This window comes from Vanderwaltozyma polyspora, genomic scaffold (assembly GCF_000150035.1).
Source record: "Vanderwaltozyma polyspora DSM 70294 KpolScaffold1031 genomic scaffold, whole genome shotgun sequence".
Classification (NCBI taxonomy): domain Eukaryota; kingdom Fungi; phylum Ascomycota; class Saccharomycetes; order Saccharomycetales; family Saccharomycetaceae; genus Vanderwaltozyma; species Vanderwaltozyma polyspora.
Window position 1 is genome coordinate 156,690 of NW_001834679.1, and position 23,820 is coordinate 180,509.

The 23,820-nt window shown below is 32.9% G+C and overlaps 8 protein-coding genes across 8 annotated transcripts; 5 read left to right on the forward strand and 3 right to left on the reverse strand.

Moving 5' to 3' along the window:
* Positions 1–390: 390 nt before the first annotated feature.
* NHP2 (snoRNA-binding protein NHP2) lies at positions 391–843 on the reverse strand (the record flags this gene model as incomplete). Its single annotated transcript, XM_001645963.1, has 1 exon — positions 391–843. One exon carries the CDS (start codon positions 841–843, stop codon positions 391–393), a length of 453 nt encoding a protein of 150 aa, XP_001646013.1.
* A 1,590-nt stretch (positions 844–2,433) lies between these two features.
* Positions 2,434–3,468, forward strand: CWC2 (active spliceosome conformation promoter CWC2; the record flags this gene model as incomplete). The annotated part of the gene is made up of 1 exon (XM_001645964.1): positions 2,434–3,468. One exon carries the CDS (start codon positions 2,434–2,436, stop codon positions 3,466–3,468), a length of 1,035 nt encoding a protein of 344 aa, XP_001646014.1.
* Positions 3,469–4,445: 977 nt separating this feature from the next.
* On the forward strand, positions 4,446–6,269 carry PEX5 (Pex5p; the record flags this gene model as incomplete). Its single annotated transcript, XM_001645965.1, has 1 exon — positions 4,446–6,269. The coding sequence occupies one exon, from the start codon at positions 4,446–4,448 to the stop codon at positions 6,267–6,269; it is 1,824 nt and encodes a 607-aa protein (XP_001646015.1).
* A 969-nt stretch (positions 6,270–7,238) lies between these two features.
* On the forward strand, positions 7,239–8,438 carry MNN10 (alpha-1,6-mannosyltransferase; the record flags this gene model as incomplete). Its single annotated transcript, XM_001645966.1, has 1 exon — positions 7,239–8,438. The coding sequence occupies one exon, from the start codon at positions 7,239–7,241 to the stop codon at positions 8,436–8,438; it is 1,200 nt and encodes a 399-aa protein (XP_001646016.1).
* An 872-nt stretch (positions 8,439–9,310) lies between these two features.
* SWI1 (Swi1p) lies at positions 9,311–13,480 on the forward strand (the record flags this gene model as incomplete). The annotated part of the gene is made up of 1 exon (XM_001645967.1): positions 9,311–13,480. The coding sequence occupies one exon, from the start codon at positions 9,311–9,313 to the stop codon at positions 13,478–13,480; it is 4,170 nt and encodes a 1,389-aa protein (XP_001646017.1).
* Positions 13,481–17,480: 4,000 nt separating this feature from the next.
* VHS1 (putative serine/threonine protein kinase VHS1) lies at positions 17,481–18,974 on the forward strand (the record flags this gene model as incomplete). The annotated part of the gene is made up of 1 exon (XM_001645968.1): positions 17,481–18,974. One exon carries the CDS (start codon positions 17,481–17,483, stop codon positions 18,972–18,974), a length of 1,494 nt encoding a protein of 497 aa, XP_001646018.1.
* Positions 18,975–19,465: 491 nt separating this feature from the next.
* Positions 19,466–20,026, reverse strand: Kpol_1031p68 (gluconokinase; the record flags this gene model as incomplete). Its single annotated transcript, XM_001645969.1, has 1 exon — positions 19,466–20,026. The coding sequence occupies one exon, from the start codon at positions 20,024–20,026 to the stop codon at positions 19,466–19,468; it is 561 nt and encodes a 186-aa protein (XP_001646019.1).
* A 1,442-nt stretch (positions 20,027–21,468) lies between these two features.
* Positions 21,469–23,727, reverse strand: SUV3 (ATP-dependent RNA helicase SUV3; the record flags this gene model as incomplete). The annotated part of the gene is made up of 1 exon (XM_001645970.1): positions 21,469–23,727. One exon carries the CDS (start codon positions 23,725–23,727, stop codon positions 21,469–21,471), a length of 2,259 nt encoding a protein of 752 aa, XP_001646020.1.
* Positions 23,728–23,820: the final 93 nt, after the last annotated feature.

The following is a 23,820-nucleotide window of genomic DNA, read 5'->3' on the forward strand; positions in this document are numbered from 1 at the left end:
AGATATTGGATAATACAGATTTATATTAGAAGAGTGACAGTTAATAGCAAGAGAAGGTTAACTAACAGTGTTTAAATAAGATTATTCAATAAGAAATATTAAGTTTATAAATAAGTTTCTATTGATTAGATTAGAGTTCTATCTATTATACAAAAAGTGGTATATATGTATCTTTTTTTTCTCTTTTTTTTCTCTTGTTTTTGCTTTTAAGAAAAAACCAGAGACACGAACGTTAATATCAATTATATATATATATAATCAATACCTTTTAGATCTGGTTCTGCGATTGGGTTTTTTTTTACTTCTTTATCTAATTTCATGTTTTGTTTTGTTTTTTTTGTTTATGGACTATTTCAGTGGATCTACAACTCACTACAATGGTTTCCATATCTATAAAGCTTCAACTTCTTTGACGACTTCGTTGAAAGATTCTTTGTATTCTTCTTCCTTGCCCTTGCCATCCTTCTTCTTGTTGCTTCCTGGAACTATGAAAATAACAGAAGTAGGTCTCTTGGTGGCACCAGCAGAACCTAGATCTTGTTTGGATGGAACAAAGATATATGGAACGGAATGGTCTTCACAAAGCACTGGTAAATGAGAAATGACATCACCTGGAGAAATATCACCGGCGATGATTACTAAACCTTTTTCACCTTTTCTCAAAGCTTTACCGACTTCCTTGACACCTCTTTTAACATTCTTAGCTTTGGAAGCTTTCTTGACTGTCTTTAATAGTTTTTTGTTCAATTTTTTAGAGGCTAATGGTTTGGCAAACGGTAGAACCGCTGGCATTCTAACATCGTAGTTATCTTCCCCCTTGGCTTCCTTAGATTCTTTACCCATTGTTAAATGATGACTCACCGTGCTGACGACAACTTTATATCTACGAGAAGCCAATCAAACAAACTATTCAAACATTATAAAATATGCTATTCTGTTTTATTTTACTTTAACCTTTCTTGTATGTATAGAGATGGTATTGATGGGATTCTGTTGAAGCTCATCGATCTTGTTAACGAAAAAAAAAATTTTATCTTGGTTGGGTAAGTGGGAAGAAAAAAAAATGATTAGAAGGTTAGCAAATATTAGAGATGGGTGGTTGGTTCTGGGATCGATTCCTGGGAGATGCAAGTAGATTTATTCATATCAGGTATAGACTACGGTTACAATATAATGTTTCTATGTTGGAGATGTGTACACTGTGGTTCATTTTTATGAAGTATCTAGGTAAACACTATATATACATGGATGGGTTTATGTTTTTTGTAGGTATACTGGATTACAAGATGACTTTTTATCGTGCATGCAAATACAATTGTTAATTTAAGTTTGGCCTTGTGTGTGTGTGTTTATTCTAGTTTGGATAAAATAAAATAGTATGGATATATGTGCTACTAAATGACTTGATCTTGTGGAAGCTCATCGGTTAGAATTATCTTTGATCACCTGACTAAGGTATTATATCTTTAATGTCAGAAATTGAACGTAAAGAATGATAAAAATTGTAATTTTGGAAAGTACGTGCAATTCCTACATTAAAAGCAGGGTAACTGAATCTGGCAGTCTAATACAGAAACTGTTTATGTCACTTAAACCAGTTGATATAACAGAAGCATCGATCAAAGAATCCAAAACCTGGGAAAGATAAAGACACTATTCTTTAATGACACAGGGGGGATTTTGCACTCAATTACTTATCTTACTGGTTTACCAAGCCATTCGTCCTACCTCACTAATTTGTTGTATTAATTGATATAGCTAATCGAATCCTGTTATTGGGTTATTTTTATATATAATTTGTCAACTTTATGCGTATATTATTTCTAACTCGTTGGTTAGCGTTATTAACTCCCACTAGGTTGAACGTTCATGAGTGGTCTTTATCCAATAATGGCTGTGAAAATAGTGTAATTAACTAGAGAAACGATAAAAGACAGGATAGTTAAAGTAGATATAGTAGATATGAACGATGTAGAAGGTTTTGAAAAATAAGACTCGACCTCTTATCTTGGAATGTGTGAACAAACAGTGGCCAACCATAATTAAATCCTTCTTCTGGAAGAGTATGAAAGCATCTCCTACTTATACTATTTCAAACCTGAGTTGGGGGGTACTAAAGTTTTTCTATTGCTTAGCACATTGATGAACCAAAATGTTATTCATAAGACTCGACAATATTATAACATATCAACGAATGTCTAACATTCGACAGTTGCTGTCTTTACTATTAACTGTCACACAATGGTGATAGCGAGATACCAAGGACCGCACCTAAGTAGGGTAAATATAGGTCCTTCTGGTTCTAATCGTTAAAAATCACGTGAACATAAATTTTGTAGAACGTTATTGAATTACACTTTGATATAAATTACAGATGAGATGAGATGAGATGACTACTCAATCCTATCCAACTACAAGGAACCGGTAAGCTAAATGAGTGGAAAGACTGTAAAACATTGGAAAGAGAGGTCTGCTAAGGTTCAAGTCCGTGAATCCGATCTACCATCTTCGATACCACCACAGACAGGTTTATCTTTTAACCTATGGTATAATAAATGGTCTCAAGGGCATAGTGGTAATGCAAGGTTTGTGAATCCATATAGACTAGAGCCTAACTTACATTCTGGTGTGAGTAGAGGTGACTTGGAGGGCAACAAGTTCTTTTGTTTATATTTTGCAAAGGGGTTATGCTGTTTAGGTAAAAAATGTACATATAAGCATCATATTCCTGAAGAAGAAGACACTATACAATTAAATTTAAAAACTGGTGTTTTAGATTGTTTTGGAAGAGAGAAATTTGGAGAGTTTAGGGATGATATGGGAGGTGTTGGTTCATTTAGGAAACAGAATAAAACTTTGTACATAGGTGGATTAACAGGTTCTTTGAATAATAAAAATTTGTCGAATTCCCAAATTGAAAGTAGACTTAGATTTATGTTTGGACGTCTGGGTGAAATAGAAAGGATACGATATGTTGAAAGTAAGAATTGTGCATTTGTCTCATTTCGATTTCAATGCAATGCAGAATTTGCAAAGGAGGCAATGAGTAACCAGACGTTGCTGATACCGAGTGACAAAGAATGGGATGCAAGAAAAGAAGGTACAGGTTTGTTAGTCAAATGGGCTAACGATGACCCAGATCCTAAAGCAAAGAAACGTATGCAACAAGAATCCGAGAAAGAAGCAGTGAACGTGATGAAGAAGCTATTAGAGAAGCATGATCAAAACCAAAACCAAGATAATAACGAAGCTGAAAATAATAAAAGAAAAAATACAGAGGAAGAATCGTCGATTTTTAGTGAGGGTATGTTATCTAAGTTCAAGAAAAGAAGACAAGTTATAGAGAAGGAAACAGATAAATGTATAACTTTGAATACAAATTCCGATTCCACCACAACATCAGCTGTACCTGTAAAATCACCATTGGTATCATTGCAAGGATACGAATCATCTTCAGATGAAGAATAGATATAGATTTATGTCTTTAGTTATAATGAATAAGTACAATAAATGTGTAACATTAAATTTTTTTTTGCACTAGTAAATTCAGATTCTTCTGTAATATTACTTTTAGTTGGTGAGAAATCATTTTCACCAATAAAAACTTTAACTTAATCCTGGAGCCTCTCCCAGTTTGCACATTTTTGCCAATTGAATTGGATACAATAGTTAGAAATATATATACATATATATCCACCAATTCTACACATACATATACACAAATATACATCCAAATTACCATAATCTTCTTCCTTACCCATCTGTTTCATTACTATTAAACCTTGTTGATCATTGCCGTTAGCCATGCGAGGATTAATAAGAAATCGAACACCACGTGACCACCGGACTTAGTTCCCTCATGACCGAAAGAGGGGAAAACATCAAATTCTATTGAAATTCGACCTTTAGATGACTAAAGAAAAGGTTGATCCAAGAAGATGAATAAACTTTTACTAAACTTTTAATTTGATTTAGTATTTAAGGAACAGTCTTTAGATCATATCGACTTGTTTATAGTTCAACACTTCTAGTAAAGATATTTGGTGTTATCTTTTGATATCCAGTTAAAATAAATAAATTTTTGCTTTATTACAGTGTTTAATAAAAGCAAGCAAATTTTGTAATACCGGAGGAAGGGGAGATATAATTTAAGCTATTATTTCTTTTCTTATACAGCAACAAACAACAATACTATCAATATTTGAATAGTATTCGGGTATATATATACTTACTTATATTTCATTTACTGAACAACTGGTTAATTTTTAGGAATTTGTTATTTTAAACAAAAATTATTATTCCCCAATTTTACTAGTTTCATTTTTGTTTAAGGCTAAGGGGGTAAAAATTCGATTACTGTTGATTTGTACTAAATCAATACTTCTATAACTAAGAGAAGTAATAATAATAACAATAATAATAATAAATATAGTAACACAATCAATATGAATGGAACGGATTGTTCAATCGGGAGTAATCCCTTGATGCAAATAAATAAACATTCTCAAGAATCTAGTTCTTTGTTGAAGGGTAACCATTTCCAACAGTATCAGAATAGTAATGGGAAATTCGAGGGCAGTTCCCAAGGTTTTAGAACTGGGAATAATGCAATTTCACAAGAGAATAAAGAATATATGAAAAATTTCATGAATAACAATGTACCTTCTAGTTCGTTTGCAAGACCAGTGAATTTAGATAGAGCCCATCTCGAAAATGGTAATAATGTAATGAAAAATCAAAGTGGGAACTCAAGTTGGGTGTCTCAATTTTCAAATGATGCAGAATCTCAACATCGACAGCAAATATATAATAACAAGAGGATGATGGCGGGAAATAATCAATGGTCCGGTGAGTTCAAAGATTCTCAGAAGCAATCTCCTCAACAGCAACAACAGTCCCAGTTTAATCAGGACGTACAATCATCATTGCCATACCAGATGAACCATCCTATGTATTCTCAGAATATGTTTGCAGGTGGAATGATGGGATCAATGTCTCAGAATAGTTTGTTGCAACAAGGCAGACAACAAAATTTACAAAATCAAACAACTAATGAAAATTGGGAAAAACATTTCAAAGAACTCGAAGAAGAAGTCACTAATAATTTAAAGATAAATACTGATGAACCTTTGACAAAGGAAGGTGAAGTAGATCAAGAAGAAAAAGTTCAAGAAGCTGATGAACAAATAGAGCAATATCAAGATGTTTTCCAAGAGGTGTGGGATAGCATTAACCAAGATGCTGAAGATTTATTACCTGACAATTTAGTAGGCAAAGATGCATGGAACAATGACCATCAGAAATATTTTTCTGACAGGATTAATTCTGTTGAAGAATATCAGTTTGATAAAAAAAATGAGTATATGAATAATCCTAATTCTTATGAAATTGGTTGTATTTTGATGGAAAATGGTGCCAAATTAAGTGAGGCAGCGTTAGCATTTGAAGCTGCAGTACAGGAAAACCCTGAACATGTAGATGCATGGTTAAAGTTAGGGTTAGTACAAATCCAAAATGAAAAGGAAATCAATGGTATTACTGCATTAGAAAAGTGTTTGAAATTAGACCCAAAGAATTTAGAGGCAATGAAGAATCTAGCTATCAGTTATGTAAACGAAGGTTACGATGTTAGTGCATTTACCATGTTGAATAGATGGATTGAAACAAGGTATCCTCATCTATTGGAAAATACTCATGGCATCGAATTAGATTCGGATCAAGATCGTTACGTGGTGAATGAAATTGTGACAAAACAATTTTTACAAGTTGCTAACAAACTAGAGACAGCAGATGCTGATGTACAATTAGGACTAGGCTTGTTATTTTATTCAAACAATGAATTCGATAAGACCATCGATTGTTTCAAAGCTGCATTAAAAGTTTCACCAAATGATGAATTATTATGGAACAGATTGGGGGCTTCACTAGCCAATTCCAATAGATCAGAAGAAGCGATACAAGCGTATCATAAAGCATTAAATTTAAAACCATCGTTTGTGAGAGCTCGTTATAATCTAGCGGTTTCATCTATCAATATTGGATGCTACAAGGAAGCTGCTCAATATTTGTTGACAGCGCTTAGTATGCATGAGGTAGAAGGTCTGAAGGGATCGAAATCTAATTATCTCAACAATCTATCGGATGGGTATAATAACAATATCATGGAAACGTTGAAGAGAGCGTTCATGGGGATGGATAGACACGATTTAATGGTAAAAGTTTTACCAGGGATGGATTTGGATCAGTTCCGCACAGAATTTAAGTTCTAAGTTCCCCCATTTCCACATTACAAGGGCCCATTCTCTATCTCTCATCAACGCACCTCTATTACAATCACTTTATAGATACATATGTATCCATACATTCTCATGTTTATATAATAATTGTATTGTTTTGGTTGTTGAAGCAAGAAGATAAGATCAGTTATTTAGTATAAAAAATAGTACTTGAAGTAAAATATATAAAGTCATCAGTCGCCCATGCATTGATCCTGTATCAAGACCAAGATCAAAACCAAGACCAAAAAAGATCAAATGTCTTTCTTGAACCTCAATCTATCCCACTAGGCATTTATCGAAACAATACCAAGAAAACCTTATTTCATACGATACAAAAGTTCCAGGACCACACAACCTAGAGACCCTACTCTCAAGCATAATCCCCCCAATGACGTGTATGATCCAAATGTAATTTCGAGATCGTTGCAGTTGTCGAAACACTGCTTCACAACAACAACTTCTCATCACCTTCACCTTCACCTTCACCTTCATCAATCACTCTCTCTCTATGATGTTTTAGATTCTGATACTATTTTTTTTTCAAATTTGTCTCTCTGCACCACTTTCTCTCACAATTGCCCTTTGTTCCATAGTAGACCAACACTGAAAAATTGATCGAAATCGAAAGGAAACCAAACCAGACTGTCAATATTTTCATTTTAAGTTAAACTACAAGAAAAGTTTAATAGTTGATATACTGGACTAGATTAGATCATATTTGCTATCGCAACAGTACTATTTTAGTTTGTGTTTTGTCAAGGCCTATTGGGTATCAGTGGGGTGATTCAAGGATACATTGTTGGGGGTTTGTTATTTGGTAATATTTCCATTTCTATAAGAGAAGAACCTAAATCTGGAGTGATAGAGAGATACACATACAAACGCACAATAGACAGAAGAATATTTCAGTCAAAGTCTATCGATTAGGATCAATTCAAGCAAAAAAAAAAGTACACAGAGATGTCAAGTAATAGCTATGAGTTGCCTTTATCTCATGGTGGTGTGAAAGAGGAAGAAAAAAAAAATATAAGATCGTCTTCGAAATACTATCAGAATAAACCAAACAGCTGGCAAAGGCGAATTTCACAGGTTATAAGTAGACATAAAACCAAATTCGCTATACTTTTTGGTATTATTTTCTTATTCCAATGGTTACAAGACCCTTCAATTAATGAAATTAATAACAATAGTAATTCTATTAAAAACTCAAAAAAAGTTGCAAATAATCCTTCTGGTTTCAATGAAGATACTTTATTGAAATATGGCGATTTACCATCCTCTGTTTCTTCAAGAAAATTCAGTTGGAAGAATCCAATTTCTTGGTTTTGGAATCCAAATCCTAGAATTGTTATCATTCTGGCTGCAAACGACGGTGGTGGTGTTTTGAGATGGAAAAATGAACAAGAATGGTCAATCGAACGTATCTCTATAAACAACAAGATGGCTTACGCTAAAAGACACGGCTACGCTTTAACTTTAAAAGATTTAACTGTTTCAAAAAGGTACTCTCACGAATATAGAGAAGGTTGGCAGAAAGTTGATATCTTGAAGCAAACTATGAGAGAATTCCCTGATGCAGAATGGTTCTGGTGGTTAGATTTAGATACATTAATCATGGAACCAGATCGTTCACTGGAAGACCATATTTTTTCAAGATTAGATGAATTAGTAGACCGTACTTTGAACCATTTTAACCCATTAAAGATAGAAGTAGATATACCTTATGTCGATTACACAGAACAAATCGATCTATTAATAACTCAAGATTGTGGTGGTTTTAACTTGGGTTCATTTTTAATTAGAAATAGTGATTGGTCGAAACTTTTATTAGATATATGGTTCGAGCCTGTCGCATACGAGCAAAAACACATGGTATGGGAACACAAGGAACAAGATACATTAGAAAGTTTATATGCATCTCAAGCATGGGTTCGTTCTAGGGTAGGATTCTTACCCTTAAGAGCAATTAATGCTTTCCCACCTGGTGCCTGTTCCGAATTCAGCGATGATCCAAGATTCTTCTATAACGAGGGAGCTAGAGACTTTGTTGTGAACATGGCAGGTTGTAACTTTGGTAGAGATTGTTGGGGTGAAATGAGCCATTACACTTCTTTGATGGAAAAATTCCAATCCAAGTGGTATTCAAAATTGTTCTCCTGAACATTCCAGCAAGATGTTGAAATAAGGGGGGAAAATTAAGTATCAAAATAATATATTAAATTAATCTAAGAAAAGGAGATACATTTACATATATCCTTTCTTGCTCTCACTCTCTCTCTCTATATATCTTATTAACATTAGTTTGTACATTAAGTAAACCAAAATATAATAGCATTAACTACGATTACAATTTCTTTGCTTTAAGATTCATATGAAATATCAAAAGAAAACTCACAGATCATCATTACTGTTCAATAAGACACCTTTAACCATCTATAAATTACTGCCAACCGTCTCAACATCAATATCAATGGCATCACTTTATATCTTGTTCTTGATTTATATTAATCACCAGATCACGTGATTTGTAAAAGCAACGAAAACCAAAAGTTTAAACCGAGAAATATCGAAATTGATAATAAGAAGTGAGAGTTTAAATGATAAACAAAGTAACAGGGACGTTTAATAAATTAAAAACAAAGGATAGTTTCTAGTTTGGGATTATTGATATACTTTCGAATAGAGGTATATATTAAGTTATCTGAATCAGTTTCTTTTACTTTTTGGTTGTCCCTTTTTTATTACGTGGTAGTTGGACTAACAAGTTTTTGCAAAAACTATTTCGCGATATCGTTATCTGTTAAGTGATTAAATTGAAGTATAATACAGGTAAGGAAAAGACACAACTTCATTTTTTGAATAATATCGTACTTGTAATTCATTTATAATTATATTCTGTGGAATTATACTTATACATCGTGTGGTATTTTTCAAATTTCAATAATAATTTAATTTTATTATACTATACATTTTGCTGTGATACTTTTTAAAGACAAATAATTACAAACAATAGATAGATCTATCTAAGAAGAATGGACTTTTTCAATGATATAAGTGGTTCGAACGATAATGCTGATGATTTCTTAAGCTTATTCGAGAGTTCGAGTTTCCAACAGAACCGCATACAGCAGACTGGGATGGCTCCTGAGAATAATGCTTCCCCTATGGCAATGTCTGGTAATTTTACTGCTCAAGGATCTCCATCATTTGGAAACAATACTGCAGGTGGAACTCCATTTGATACTACAAATGCTAATAATAATACTTTATCTCCTCAAGTGATTCTAGCAAGAAATTCAATCACTGGTGGTTCTATGCCAAACCAGATGGCTATGTCCCCACAACAAATGTTCTCTCCAATGGGCATGCAAAACCAGGCAAATATAAATGCAAATAATATCATGTCTCCTTCTATGCAGAGTAACACTTCGGCAAACAATACGCCAGGATCTTCAGGTACTTTAGGACCACAACAAATACTATCAAATGGTAATCAATCAAGAATGTATCAAAATTTTAATAATCAACAGTATAATGTACAATCTCCAATGATGAATTCTGATAATATGAATGTCCCCATGAATACAAACAACCAAATGAATATGAATGCAGGGAATATGGGCAATTCAAATGCTGGCTCTGGAAATCTACAAAAAATAAATAATGGCGGGAATCAAAATAATATAACAGCAGACAGGGCTGCAATGATAAATCTTCTAAAGCAGAGGCAACAACAACAATTCCAACAACAACAGCAACAGCTGCAGCAGCAGCAACAACAGCAACAGCAGTTTCAGCAGCAAGAGCAACATCAACAATCTCAAAGTATGCAAGGTCAGGGAGGTCAATCTCAAGCTAGCACTCCTGGTCAATCTTCTCAGCAGCAATTCCAACAAATGCAACTGCAAATGCAGAAGCAAATGCAGCTACAGTTACAAAAGCAGAAGCAAATGCAACAGCAGAAACAGCAGAAGCAGCAAAAACAGCAGAAGCAGCAGAAACAGCAAAAGCAGCAGAAACAGCAAAAGCAACAACAACAGCAGCAACAGCAGCAACAACAGCAACAACAGCAACAACAACAACAACAGCAGCAGCAGCAGCAACAACAATTATCACTGCAAGGCCAATCGAATGCTAAACAAAGAAGCCCTCAAGTTCCATCTCAAGATGGTTCAAACGCGCCTACGCCATCTCAAAATTCATCTATTCACCAAAGTCACCCTTCTCTTTCAAACTTAAGTCCAGAATTGCAACGTAGAGTCTCAGCAGAATTAAATAATAAACAATACGAATTGTTCATGAAATCTCTTGTGGAAAATTGTAAAAGGAATAACATTGCACTTCAATCAATTCCTGAAATCCAAGGTAAGAAGATCAACTTGTTTATATTGTTTATGCTAATCCAACGATTTGGTGGTGGTGATCAAGTTTCTAGAAACCAACAATGGCCACTTTTAGCCCAAAGATTACAAATTTCAGATTCACAGAAACTAGCCGCTCTATATTATCGAATAATATCTCCCTATGAAAAGTATCTAGTTTCAGCAGATGGTATTAAGGAAACTCAAGCCAAAAAAGTATTTTTACAGCAGTTTTTCCAAGAAATGTTAAAGAGAATTCAAATGTTTACTTCACAACAACAAGCCCAAGTTTCAATGAATACTTCAAATCAACAGCAAGAGCAACAAATAGATCAGCAAACACACCAACAAATGCAGCAGCCACGTCAACCACAGCCACAACAGCTACAGCAACAACAACAGCATCAACAACAAGCACAAGCACAAGCACAAGCACAAGCACAAGCACAAGCACAAGCACAAGCACAAGCACAACCACAAGCACAAGTACAACCACAACCACAACAGCTTCCAATGCAACTTCCAATGCAACAACCACAACAAATACCAAATCAAGGTTTGGCTTCTCAAAGTCCTCAATTTGTTCCACAAATCCAACAAATGCCTGGCAGCATCAATTCTAGTGTGGTAAATACTCCATCTGCAGACATTCCTACAACTCAAATGAACAAGCAGAAGGCTGCTGCTGTTACTAAACCTAAGAAACCAAGAAAGCCAAGACAAAAGAAGAAAACTAAAAAAGAGTTAGAATTGGAGAAAAAACAGGCTGAAGAACTACAAAGAAAGCAGCAACAGTTCATTGAAGAACAACAGAAGCAACAGCAGGCGTTGGTGGAACAACAGATGCGCCAACAGCAAGAGTTATTAAGGAAAAAATATGATGAGGAACTAAAGAAACTCCCTAAAAAATATATAAGAACTGTGGGAACAAATTATGTTCCAACCTCAAGACCAACTGAATTTTTGAGCGGCTACGATATCAATCATATTTCACAAATTGGTGAAAAGATCGATGCCAATAAGCCAATCTTTTTATTCGCTCCAGAACTAGGTACTGTGAATTTAAAGGCATTATCAAGGTCTTTAGAATCATCTAATCTAGGGGAAACCAATACTGCATTAAACACATTACTAGTAATTAGTGCTGATGTTTCATTGGATATATCTCTTGATAAATGTTTAGAGTTATTGGACGTTTTATCTGTTTTGGGTACAAAATTATTAACCAATCTTTCATCTAATCCAAAGTCTTTAAGAAATGAACAGTTAAATAGTTCTCATTGTGAAGAGTATGATGTCAAAACATTTTTAGCCAGAGATTTCACTTCTTATTCTTCCTCCGAAGAGTTGATGGATAACATATTCAAAGAGTACATCGAAAATAATGCAGTTTCCAGTTCTCCTGAATCTGTTGTAGTAACAGTTGATTCTTTGACAGGCCGCGATATCAATCAAGTTCCCCCAATGCTAACACCAGCACAAACACCCATGAATGACTTAAATTTATTCAATGATGAGTCGTCTGAATTAAAAAGTTATAAGTTAAAGGAAAAATATAATGAGAAATGGAGCTATTTACCTCCTCCAATAAGGTACCAGTCTAATCAGCATTTAGCGGAACTTCAATTAACTTCATGTCTAGAGACATTAAGGAAAGTTAGAACAGAGGTTGATACTCCATTCACCAAAGTTAACGCCAGAGGTGCAGAAAACCCAAGAATTTTAGTTTGTGACCAAATATCTACTATATCTATGATTTTGAGAAATATATCATTTTCCCAAACAAATATCAAGTACATGGTTAAGAATTTCTATATGAAAAGATTTTTTTCTGATCTGTTGTGGTGTTTGATAACAAATCCAGAAATGTTCACTTTTAATCGAAAATGCTTCAACTTAAAGAAAGACATAATGTCACTCTTTTCAAATATCGCTCATAAGTATAGACTGGAATCTGTGACTGATTCATTTTTAATTTTGTTATTATTGATGAGTTTTGGCCAGCCTAAAACGGACTACAGAAGCTTGGGATCTGATTCACTAACTTATAGTGAATATCCTCTCGAACTTGGTAAGTACCAAAGCTTTGGCGTGGATGTATTAGCAAAATTATTATCTTTAGAAACACCTAATAGAGGTCTTTTCAAGATGGTACTATTTAATGATTTCGAAAAAGTTGATGGAAAAAATAAAGATGTTAAAATAACTGAAAGATTAATCCGTGCTTACAACAATGGTGATCCGTATAGATTATTTAATGATGTTTTTTCATTCTTAATATCTATCATTCCGTTTAATCAAGTCAGTCAGATGCCAAATATGATAGAAGGTCTAGCTCCGATGATATTACAAAGTTTAACTTCTTTGATTACATTGGTGAAGATGATCAAGGAAGATAAAAAGAAAAAGCATGGAAAAAACTTACCTTTACAATGGTTATTATTCGAAGAAAACATTGGCTGTAATTTAAAGAGATTAAGTGAAAATATTTTAAAAATTAATAACCCAACTAATAGCGATACCAACAAGGATGTGCAATACTTAAAACATGTTTTCGTTTCAATCTCATCCTCGTGTATTGAATTGGTGAATTTAATAATTGAAAAAAGTATTAAATTGGCTAATGTTACAGATGAAGAGGGTGCTAATAGCAAGAATTCTAAAGAAACAACAAATGTTTTTGAAAAATTATCAAGCATCCCTAATTTGTTCCCAAGTGAACTTGATTGTATGCTACTTCTAACTGATCCAAATATCGATATTCGAGTAATTCAACAATTAGAGAAGTTAATTGAGTTAAGAAGTCAGATATTAGGGGAATTGATAAAAGTTCAAAAGTGATAACTTATTTAGCATTTATCGGACGCGTTATGTTAGATTTAGATCGATAAATAAATGGATATATAGATTAAATTTGTAATATTATTATTATTATTATTACTGTTGTTATTGTTAATGATACAGTTGAATTATCGTCCAAAGAAGTAATCAAAATCTTTTGAAAGAGCCTACTCAAATATTGTAAAATTGATCAATCATTAATTTTACAATCTAGGAAAGTTAATGATTATTCTTGTGAGCATTGATTTCTTGATTACTATCGGGTTTATGAAATATAATGCAAAAACATCCAATTATCTTAAGGTCTAAGTCCGATCAGTTACATTTGAGGTTATAACTGTTACTTTCAATGGAGAGATATGAGAAAGATGGAGGAGTGTGAAATATATTGTCTGTAACCGTAAGAAAGAAACATTTACAGTTTAGACACAATTAAACAAATATCGGTTTTCTACTGAAGGCCATATAATAATTATCATAGAGAGAGATTTATCTAGTCCCAATTTTAAAGTTTATTGAGAGAAAAGATTACGAATAAGATTAGGGAAAACATTATGGATTAGCAACCTTAGATAATAACAGTCAAAGCCAGTTAATACTTGTGATGTTTCAAAAAGAAAGTGATGAAGTAGTGACATAAGAAAACATTGACTTTACTTTAAACTGTGGTAAAAACATTACCATTAACTTCTCAGCATAACTATATTAATAGTTAAATCTAAAGATAAACAAGCATTTAAATATATTGGACTAAGCAATATACAATTAGTGCTAAAATTTAATAAAAAATGTCTAGACATGCTTCTAGAGAACTGGGATATTAAAGTTCACGTTATGTAGAAGAAAGGGTATAGAAATAGAAATAGAAAGATTTAGTGCTTGCAAAGTTTATTATCCAGTAAAGGAAAAGAATCGGATGTGATTATGGCAGTTGTTTCGATAGAATGCACAAGTTTTTGTTACCAAGATAACAAATTCTTTCCTCTATGAAAGCACTACTTGAAATTAATAAATTGTAACTAACGTAATGAAACTATTAAAGAACAACATAATATCTTTTTCTTCCCACTTTTCCTTTGTAGTTTCTTTATACAGGAATAAAATTGCAAGACTATTTGATGCTAGTAGAGGACAACTTGACGAATTTGTCAAGGTCTAAAGAGAAAACAGGAATTATAATGTATTGAATGGATAGGTGAATAAACAGTTATCCAATATCTTACAAGAGAGAGCCTATTAAGAAATAACTAGAGAGCCAAATTGGGAAACCACACATCGATACAAAAGATAACCAAAGCGTAGGAGTTATCTAGTTCTTGTTTTTATAGAATAGACTTAGTAATGCTAATATCAATTTACAGCCAGTGTAACAAGTATGGACAAGATCAACACGGGAACCAAAAGATAGACTGATTTATACTTTTACCAAATGCTACTCTAAGTAAAGAGTAGTATTGATTCCATGGGGGAAGGACGGAATAAAGAGATAGATAGATAGAGAGATGAAGCATAAAGAGAGAGTGCTTTGCACTTTGCACTAATCAGTGACCACTACCCAGTGAGTAGACAGATTAAGCAAAAATATTGAATAATTAAATCAAGTATAGTTAAACAAGATCGGATGAGGTATAACCGATTTCTTCCGACAGATATAGGTCAAGCTTATTTAGTACATCTATTCCATTATTTACTATTATTATCACCATCATTATCATCATTATCACTACTATTATATTATCTCACCCACAGGGTGAGATAATATAAGAGATATGGTACAACGTAGCATTGATGATACCTAAAATGAACTAGAAGATGACATATTTCACTACGTTTTGAAGTCCTGTTCTCCTTTCATTTGTGTCAAAACCAACGTATTAGATAATATAGCACTAGATGAAGAAGGAAACTAAAAAAAATACATCACACCTTCTTGTACAGGTGGCTTAAAGCTACATCTGTTTATTGCAACTTGATTATGGGTCTAAACTGTAGTTGTAAAGCAAGTAATAGATATATAAAAAATCCAGTGATGTCAAAAAAGCAAGCAGTGCAACGCTAATACATAGTTTCTTTTGGTGAGTGAGGAAGGTCTAGTTATCATAAAACAAGAATAAGAGGTGAAGTGATGAAAGACACCCACACACACATCATACATGCATACAAACAAATGAATCTAGTAGTCCATAGGTAATTATCCCAGTTTAATTTAGAAGGATTAATCAATCAGTTACACTTCTTTTTATGTAATAGATGGAAATGTTTCAAGAGAGTAAATTAGAGGTAAGTGGAATAATCATTAGAGGATATATGTAATTTTAAAATGAGATGTGTTTGTGCTACAAGATAACACCCACGACGAGAAGAAGAAGTGGAACTGTAACGGTCTGTTGTATCTTTTTCTACTTACAATGCAACTGAAATTGCATATCACACAGTATAAAACTCTAGCTATATACTAAAACTCAACTCAAGTAGCCCAGAGATGAAATCCCAACCGTGTGTGTGTTTTCAGTACCATTTTAGAGGTCTCTCCAGTTCTTTTTCAAACACTGTTGGCTTGAAACCTTTGCTGTCTAGTTAAACAGAAAATGGTTTTTTTTTCACTTCTACTTTTACTTTTATTTTTATTTTCACTATTGCTCTGTTACTATTAAGTGCTCACTACCACCGCAATACAACAAATATCTGGTCTTGCCTTGCCTTGTCTTATTTTGTCTTGTCCTTTCTCGTCTTGCTCAAAGCTCTCTCTCTCTTTCTTTCTCAGCTTCAACTCGATGATGAAGCTAAAGCTGAAGCTGAACAAACTTGTCTCACCTCCTATTTGATTCTACTGCCCTTGCCCTCCAAACTTGGCTAACGTAGACTAGAGTTCTATAAACTATCTAATTAGCTAATTAGCTAATTATTCAATCAAGCTCTCTCTATCTTCACCATCCCAATTCCAATCCAAAGCTTTCAGAGTAGTGACATATTACCACATCCTCTTGCCAAATGTCTCTTGTGATGTTGTTGTTGTTGTTGTTGGTCTGTTGGGATATCGATGAGATGAAATTTCTTGTTACGGTTAGTTCCTTTGTGAAAAATTATGCTCAAATGGAATTTGAAAATATATTCATTGAATGATTGATGGGTTGGAACTCAAGACTATATATTTTAGTTGGTTCAACTGTTTGGTTTGACCTTTTGATGTGTTTTTGGGTATTCGATTCTATATTGAGATAGTGTCTGTATTTGTATGTGTAGGAGCTGTTCAAGCATTAGAAAGTAAAGCAAAGGAAACAAGAATAAGAAAGTTTTTTTTTCTTATTTTCTACATAATAAAATAATCATAAAAGTATATATACATTGATATTGTATACATTTTTATTCTCTGGGTTTGTTGTCTTGGGATAAGACTACTTTATTGATAATACTTAATCAGGACTGGGAAGCTTTGGGTTTTCATCTTTTTGGTATTTCCAGTTAATTTTTTTTATTGGTTTTATAATCATATATCTAATCTAAATCAGTTATAAAAGAAAAAAATATAAAAAAAATTAATTTATATATTGAGATTGGATAGCAAAATATTTTTATTTTGTTATATTATATTTTATTTTTGGTTGGCAGTTTAATCTAAATAGAATTATACTTCACTTGTTGTTCCCTTTATCGAGTTAGCTAGGTTATCTATCACGTTGGGATTACCACCATCTTCGCCAATACCAATACCACTACGATAATTTTTCATTTTATTTTTGTTTTCTTCAAAACTTTACAAGAAAGAGAAGTCCTTAACCTGTTTCACTTCATAATTACAAAAACTGCATTATATTTCTTATAATAAAGTAAAAGATTCCACTTCCTCTTCATTCTTTTATTTTGTCAGATACCCTCACCATCATTCATTTGGTTCAGCATATTCAACATTTTAAGAAACGACGTTCCTTTCTCATCGTTTTCAATTGAGTTTTAAAATACAGACTATTTAAAGTGTACTCAGATCCATACCGAATTAAAAATGTTGACTAATTGTCAGATAAACAATTATCTCTTCACTTCTCAAATCGGATCTGGTGCTTACGGTGTAGTGTTTCGTGCTACTGATGTCACAACTGAAAAGGACTATGCCATCAAGGCAGTAATTAAACCTTCTTCTTTCAACCCTGTCAACTCGATTTCAGCTACTGGTAATATGAAGAAGAGTAACGTACTACTAACACAACTGTATCATTATTTCAAAACTTTCCAAAATAAACTGTTTTTACCAACCACTGAATTAAGCTCAATAGAAGGTTTAACTCAGGATCAACTACAAGCTACAGTCCCACATTATAGAGAAATAGCATTACATTTGAAAGTACAACAACATGAAAATATAGTTACTATACATCAAGTACTAGAGTCTCCTTTGGCAACTTTTATTGTAATGGATTATTTCCCAAACGATTTGTTCACTTCCATTGTTGAAAACCATCACTTCGAAAACGATGGTTTATTAATCAAGAAAGTTTATTTACAATTATGTTCAGCACTACAATATTGTCACCAACTGGGTGTGTATCATTGTGATATTAAACCTGAAAATATTTTACTAGATGAAAATGATAATGTTAAACTATGTGATTTTGGTTTAGCTACTACTTCAGATTATTTGGCACCAAACGTATGCGTGGGATCTTCTTATTATATGGCACCAGAAAGAGTATTGTGCACAAATCCATTGGATTTGTATCCAACTGCAACTGGTGATATCTGGTCAATTGGTATCATTTTGATCAATTTAACATGCATAAGAAATCCTTGGTCAAAAGCCCATAGAAATGATGATAAAACTTTCCATTACTATACACAGGATCAAGCTGTTTTGAAAAAGATTTTACCGTTATCGGATGATTTATATACCTTATTGTCAAAAATATTACAAATAAATCCCTATGATAGAATAGATTTAACTACACTGATGTATGAAGTCAGTCAAGTGACATCTCTAACTAAAGATGGTCCACTGAATGAAGTGCCTGCATTGACCGTCGAACAGTATAGATCGTTTATTTTTGGTGAGTCTAGCACAATACAATTAAGTGAAACTTCCCAAAATAATTTGACAGATAATGAAACAACTTCTCCCAATAGCACTAACGATAATAACACAATTCTTGATACAAATTCAAGCTTTAAAAAATTACAGACAGACAATGGTATACTCAAAATCAATGATCTGTACTATAATGGTCATAAATCACCTGGTAAGGAAAAAGATACTGATGCATTCCTTCGAAATAAATCTACTGGGTTAAACATTTCAGCACATGCATCTCCATATAATTCAGAGGATGAAAATGATAACGAGGAAGATGACGATAAGAATAAGAAGAGAGGAGATGAACAAGGTGATCTAACAAATAATTGCATAATGGATACTCAAGCACAATACCATCCATTCCAGAACAGTTTACAATATTTACAAATGAGCATGCCTACTGTCACAAATCAATCAGACAATTACTGGTGAAGTGTTTAATTTAACTTGCTATCAAACAGAAGTTAAATAAAATAAATACTGTACTTCATTTAATTCCCCTCCCATAATAGTAAACATTTGTTGTAATAACTTTAAATCTTTTCTATTGTTATAATTATTATAATTTTTTTCGTTCTATAATTCAATCACATATAAATAATTACAAATAATGATATAATCCTAATGAACCGAAATTATAATTCATATATCTATTATTATTCATATTAACAAGTGAATAATTACAATATTTAGTTAAGTCGATCTAGATGGGTATTAATGATACTTAAATCACTATAAACTTTTTCATTTCATTATCGAATATTTAAATATTTACAGATACTACTATTTAATCATATAGAGACGTTGATATAACATGAATGTGTGTATATGTATGTGTGTCTGTGTAACTATCATGACAACATGGGGACCCAAATAAGTAAGATAGTGCACATAAAAATTTCGTAAGATCATCATCAATTAATTTAAGTTGAATCAATTTGCAATAGATCACAAACAGTATCTAAGGTATCTCTGTTAATTTCTTCATAAGATTTCCCATCTAAATATTCAATGTGACAACCAGGTTCATCAGGCTTTGGCAATTCCAAATCAGCAAATTGAGAATCCATCATATTTGCCTTCATGAAATGACCTTTTCTGTTTTCCAATCGATTTAAAATCTCTTCTTTGCTACCATAAAGTATAACAAAGTAAAAATGAGTTTCAGGACAAGTAGTTCTTATATAATCTCTATAACTCTTTTTCAAACTCGAACAAGTAATAACACATAAACCTTTATGTTTCTTGGCAGCCTCTGTTGAAGTTTTGGAAACTTGTTCTAACCAACCCCATCTATCTTCATCCTGTAATGGAATACCATGAGCCATTTTTTCAACATTGCTCTTTGGATGTAAATGGTCACCTTCGATATATTCAACACCTGAATAATCCTTAGTATGCTTCAAGTTTTCATATAATACTTCTGCAATACTAGTTTTACCAGTACCTGCAGTACCACCTAGGACAACCACTTTTATAGCCATTATCGAAACAGTATAGACACCAAAAATAAAACAAAAGAATTAATTCTTCCTACCCCAGACCCTTCAATTGGAATAGAGAAATATGTATATGTATATATATATACTACAAAGTATCAGTTCCCCCAAAATCAATGGAACTAAGTAACTAATACAATTTATAAAATAATCAAACTACAAAACTAGACAGAGATAGATACAATTGAAATCAATGCTAAATATATCAAATAGTTTTGCTAAATGCTCCTCCTTTACTGTTTGAAACCAAACAAAAGAATAAACTACATGATAAATAAGAGGAAATACAAGAAGTACTATTTCAAACTATCAAAGTGAGACCATTATAGACAAATTCCTGGTCCTTTATATATATATAACAAATCAAAAGACTATTTCGAATCATGTAAATTTAAGCAAAAACCTTCGAATAAGACAAGAGAAAGATATATATCCTCTAATGAAGTCTGAATAAAAAGATATCAACAAACGGTATTATAAATTTCGAAACAACCAAAAAAAGAATCCTACACACTTTCGAGTTCGTAATCGAGTTCGAAAGTTCATAAGAGCAGCAGTCTTTGCTTCAAATCTACATCAAGTAGCACTGGATAGGCCCAGAATATCTATATATCTATATATCTATAGTTCTTTTCTCGTTAAATACAAGAGAGTTAGCCTAGGCTAGCAGCAGCAGAATGGTTGTTGTTGTTGTTGCAATTAACAAGAGACCATTCTATAATTTCAACAGAGACAATTACCCAAGACCTAAGACATTACAGAAGGGCAACCGTTTGATTACGTCTTGTCAAGTTGTAAAAATGGGCCTTTTCTTAAGGAGAAACTTCAATTATCCAACCATTCCAGTCTAATGTAACAACAACTTGGTATAACGTGTATTGTTTTACATTTTTAACAGGATGGGATTTGGATTTGGTTGTTTGAAGGTTCAGCCTAGTCATATTCAATCAAGAGGGTATTATTTTTTTCTTTATATCTTTGTCAGTTAGACTTGGTTTCTTCTTGATCTTGGTTATACCTTTGTTGGCTCTATTATGTAGAGAGAGATATAGAGATGCCTTTTAGAGGAATAAAATTTGGTTGGTACTACTGGTCGGAGTTATAATAATTGTTATTTAACGGTTGTGAACAATTTAATGCTTACTCTTTGCATTTCGACTATTGTTTGTTCAATTGTGGGTTGGTGTCTTCTTGTTCTGTAACGACACATATCTTGCTAGCCTACTCTTGGTAATCTTACTGATTGTGATTGTGATTAAGTTGGTAGGCAAGGCAAAGTGAGAGATTTTTGAAGATATAATTGTGGGGCAGTAAGGATGAGGGGGAGGGGGAACTGTTGTCCGTTGAAGCTGAGCTGAGCTGAGCTGATACTGATGTTGATATCGATCACTACTATGCATTATTATTACTATTATGTTACTATATATTTACATGATTCTTTTTTGTCTATTTAATTTTCGATCTTGCCAACCTCTATTCTTTTTAACTAGAGTCTCTCTCATTCTAAATGTTTTACCAATATTAATAGAATTTTGAAATCCCCTTTGGTATGGATTTTTCTTCAATCTATCTAGTTTCTCATAAATTATTAATTCACAGAAAATTTTTAGATCTTTTGCTGATTCCAAGTCAACGAAAAAATTAGGATACCTATTGCTTAACCATAAGAATAATGTAATAATATTATACAATGACTCGTACATGTCTAATCCGTATTTGTCATCGTAAATACAATCAAAGTCTAACAGTTCGAATGGAAGATTATATGAAAGAATTGTTTTAGTTTTCCTATTGGCAATGGTTTCACAGAATTGTTTAAATGCAAGCCTTACTAATGGTAGATCTTTCATCGGTGCATTACTCAACTTTAATTTGTCATTTAATGGGATACCATCAACTTCTTTGAACACCTCGATTAGATTTAACCGGTTTCGTAAGTCGGTTAACATAAACATATTATTAGAGGATTTCTTCAGTTCTTTAGATATCTCAATTAATAATTCAGATAATTCCGTCTTGGGTGGCAATTTATTTAGGATTTGTGTGTTGATTTCGTCAGTTGGCCAAATAACAGCACTCTCTATATATTCGATAGGTTGCTCTAACCCTCTTTTAACTGACTTCAATACTTCTTTATCGAAACTTGTCACATACCCAACTGTAGAGTTACCATTTTTACCATTATTTTCTTGTTTGAACCTGCCTGCTCTACCTGCAATCTGTTTAACATTGGATGATGATAAACTGATCATTTCACGCCCATTGAATTTGGTATCGGTCGTAAATATAATTCTATCTATAGATAAGTTCAAACCCATGCCAATGGCGTCTGATGCCACCAAAACATCATACTCACCAGAGTTGAATAGATTTGCTTGTTGTAATCTTGTTTCTGGAGGTAAAGAACCATAAATTACAGCTACTTTGTGTTTAGTTTGCTTTTCAATTTTTAATTTTAAGTCCAATATAGTCTTTTTCGAAAATGCTACCACACAGTCTCCTCTTCTCAGACTTCGTAGACCTCTAGATAATACGTCAGATTCTATCTCTAATTTCCCTAGTCTATCATATTCATTAACAATAAGGTTATCTCCCGTAATATCTACAATTTTCTTAATTAGTGGCAGAACACTTTTTTCACCACACAGGTGGATTTCATGAGCTCTTGCTCCTAGCACTGCATTTGTCCAAGCCCAACCTCTTTCTGGATCGGCTAACATCTGAATTTCATCAAGGACAAGTACATCGAACTGTCTATTAAGAGGAACCATCTCTACTGTTCCTGAAGTTAGACCCGCTGGGGTACCAATTGAATTTAAATCTGTAATCACTTCTTCCCCTGTTAAAAGATTACAACGATGTCCTTCCAACCTAAAACGATCATAAATTTCTCTTGCCAATAATCTTAAAGGTCCAGCGTAATAGCCTCTTTGGGCTTGTTTTAAACGCTGTAGTGCTCTATAAGTTTTTCCTGAATTCGTAGGACCTAGATGCATGATTATAGTACGCTTCATCTTTCTTGCTTCTGGAAACCATTCAATTGGATTTGGTATTTCAAATTTTTTCTGAATATCGATTTTATTCGAAGTATCTAAAGAAGGTAATAAATTTGGTGTGATTTCATTGAAATTGATATGGTCAAATGTTTTTGATATCAGATATAAATATTTATCAAAATTTGTTATTTTATCATTACTAACAGAATCTTGTAAAATTATTTTCCATTTCACATCATTAATCTCGTTCACTTTAATCAACTGGCAAAGTAAATCAGAAGGCTTTGTTGGTCTAATCGTTTCCATTATGCCCACTTCATATTTCTTAATTTTTGAATCCAACTCTTTATCATTCAATTGCTCATATATATAATTTCTTAACTTCAACCATGTATAGAATTTCATTGATGCTTCATTAACAGCAAATGAAATACATTTTTTGTTAAAAATGTACTGTAATACATTATCCAACAAAGACTTGAATTGGGAATCTTTAGAATATATACTATTAGGATCCAATTTCTTTAGATTCAAATCAAATCTAATTTTGTCTTTATCCAATTCTTCCTTTGGTAAATATTTAAATACAGGTTTTTTAATTAGCCAATTTGAATTCTTGAAAATTTTTGGAGGAACAACATTAGAATACGACCTTCGAGAATAACCACTCCTAAGAAGAATTCGAATCATCTGGCCCTATCCTCCAGATATATAGGAACCTTACATGTTTGAAAGCTCTTAAAACCTACAGTTCTTCTTGTAAAGGCTAGTTATATAGTCTCA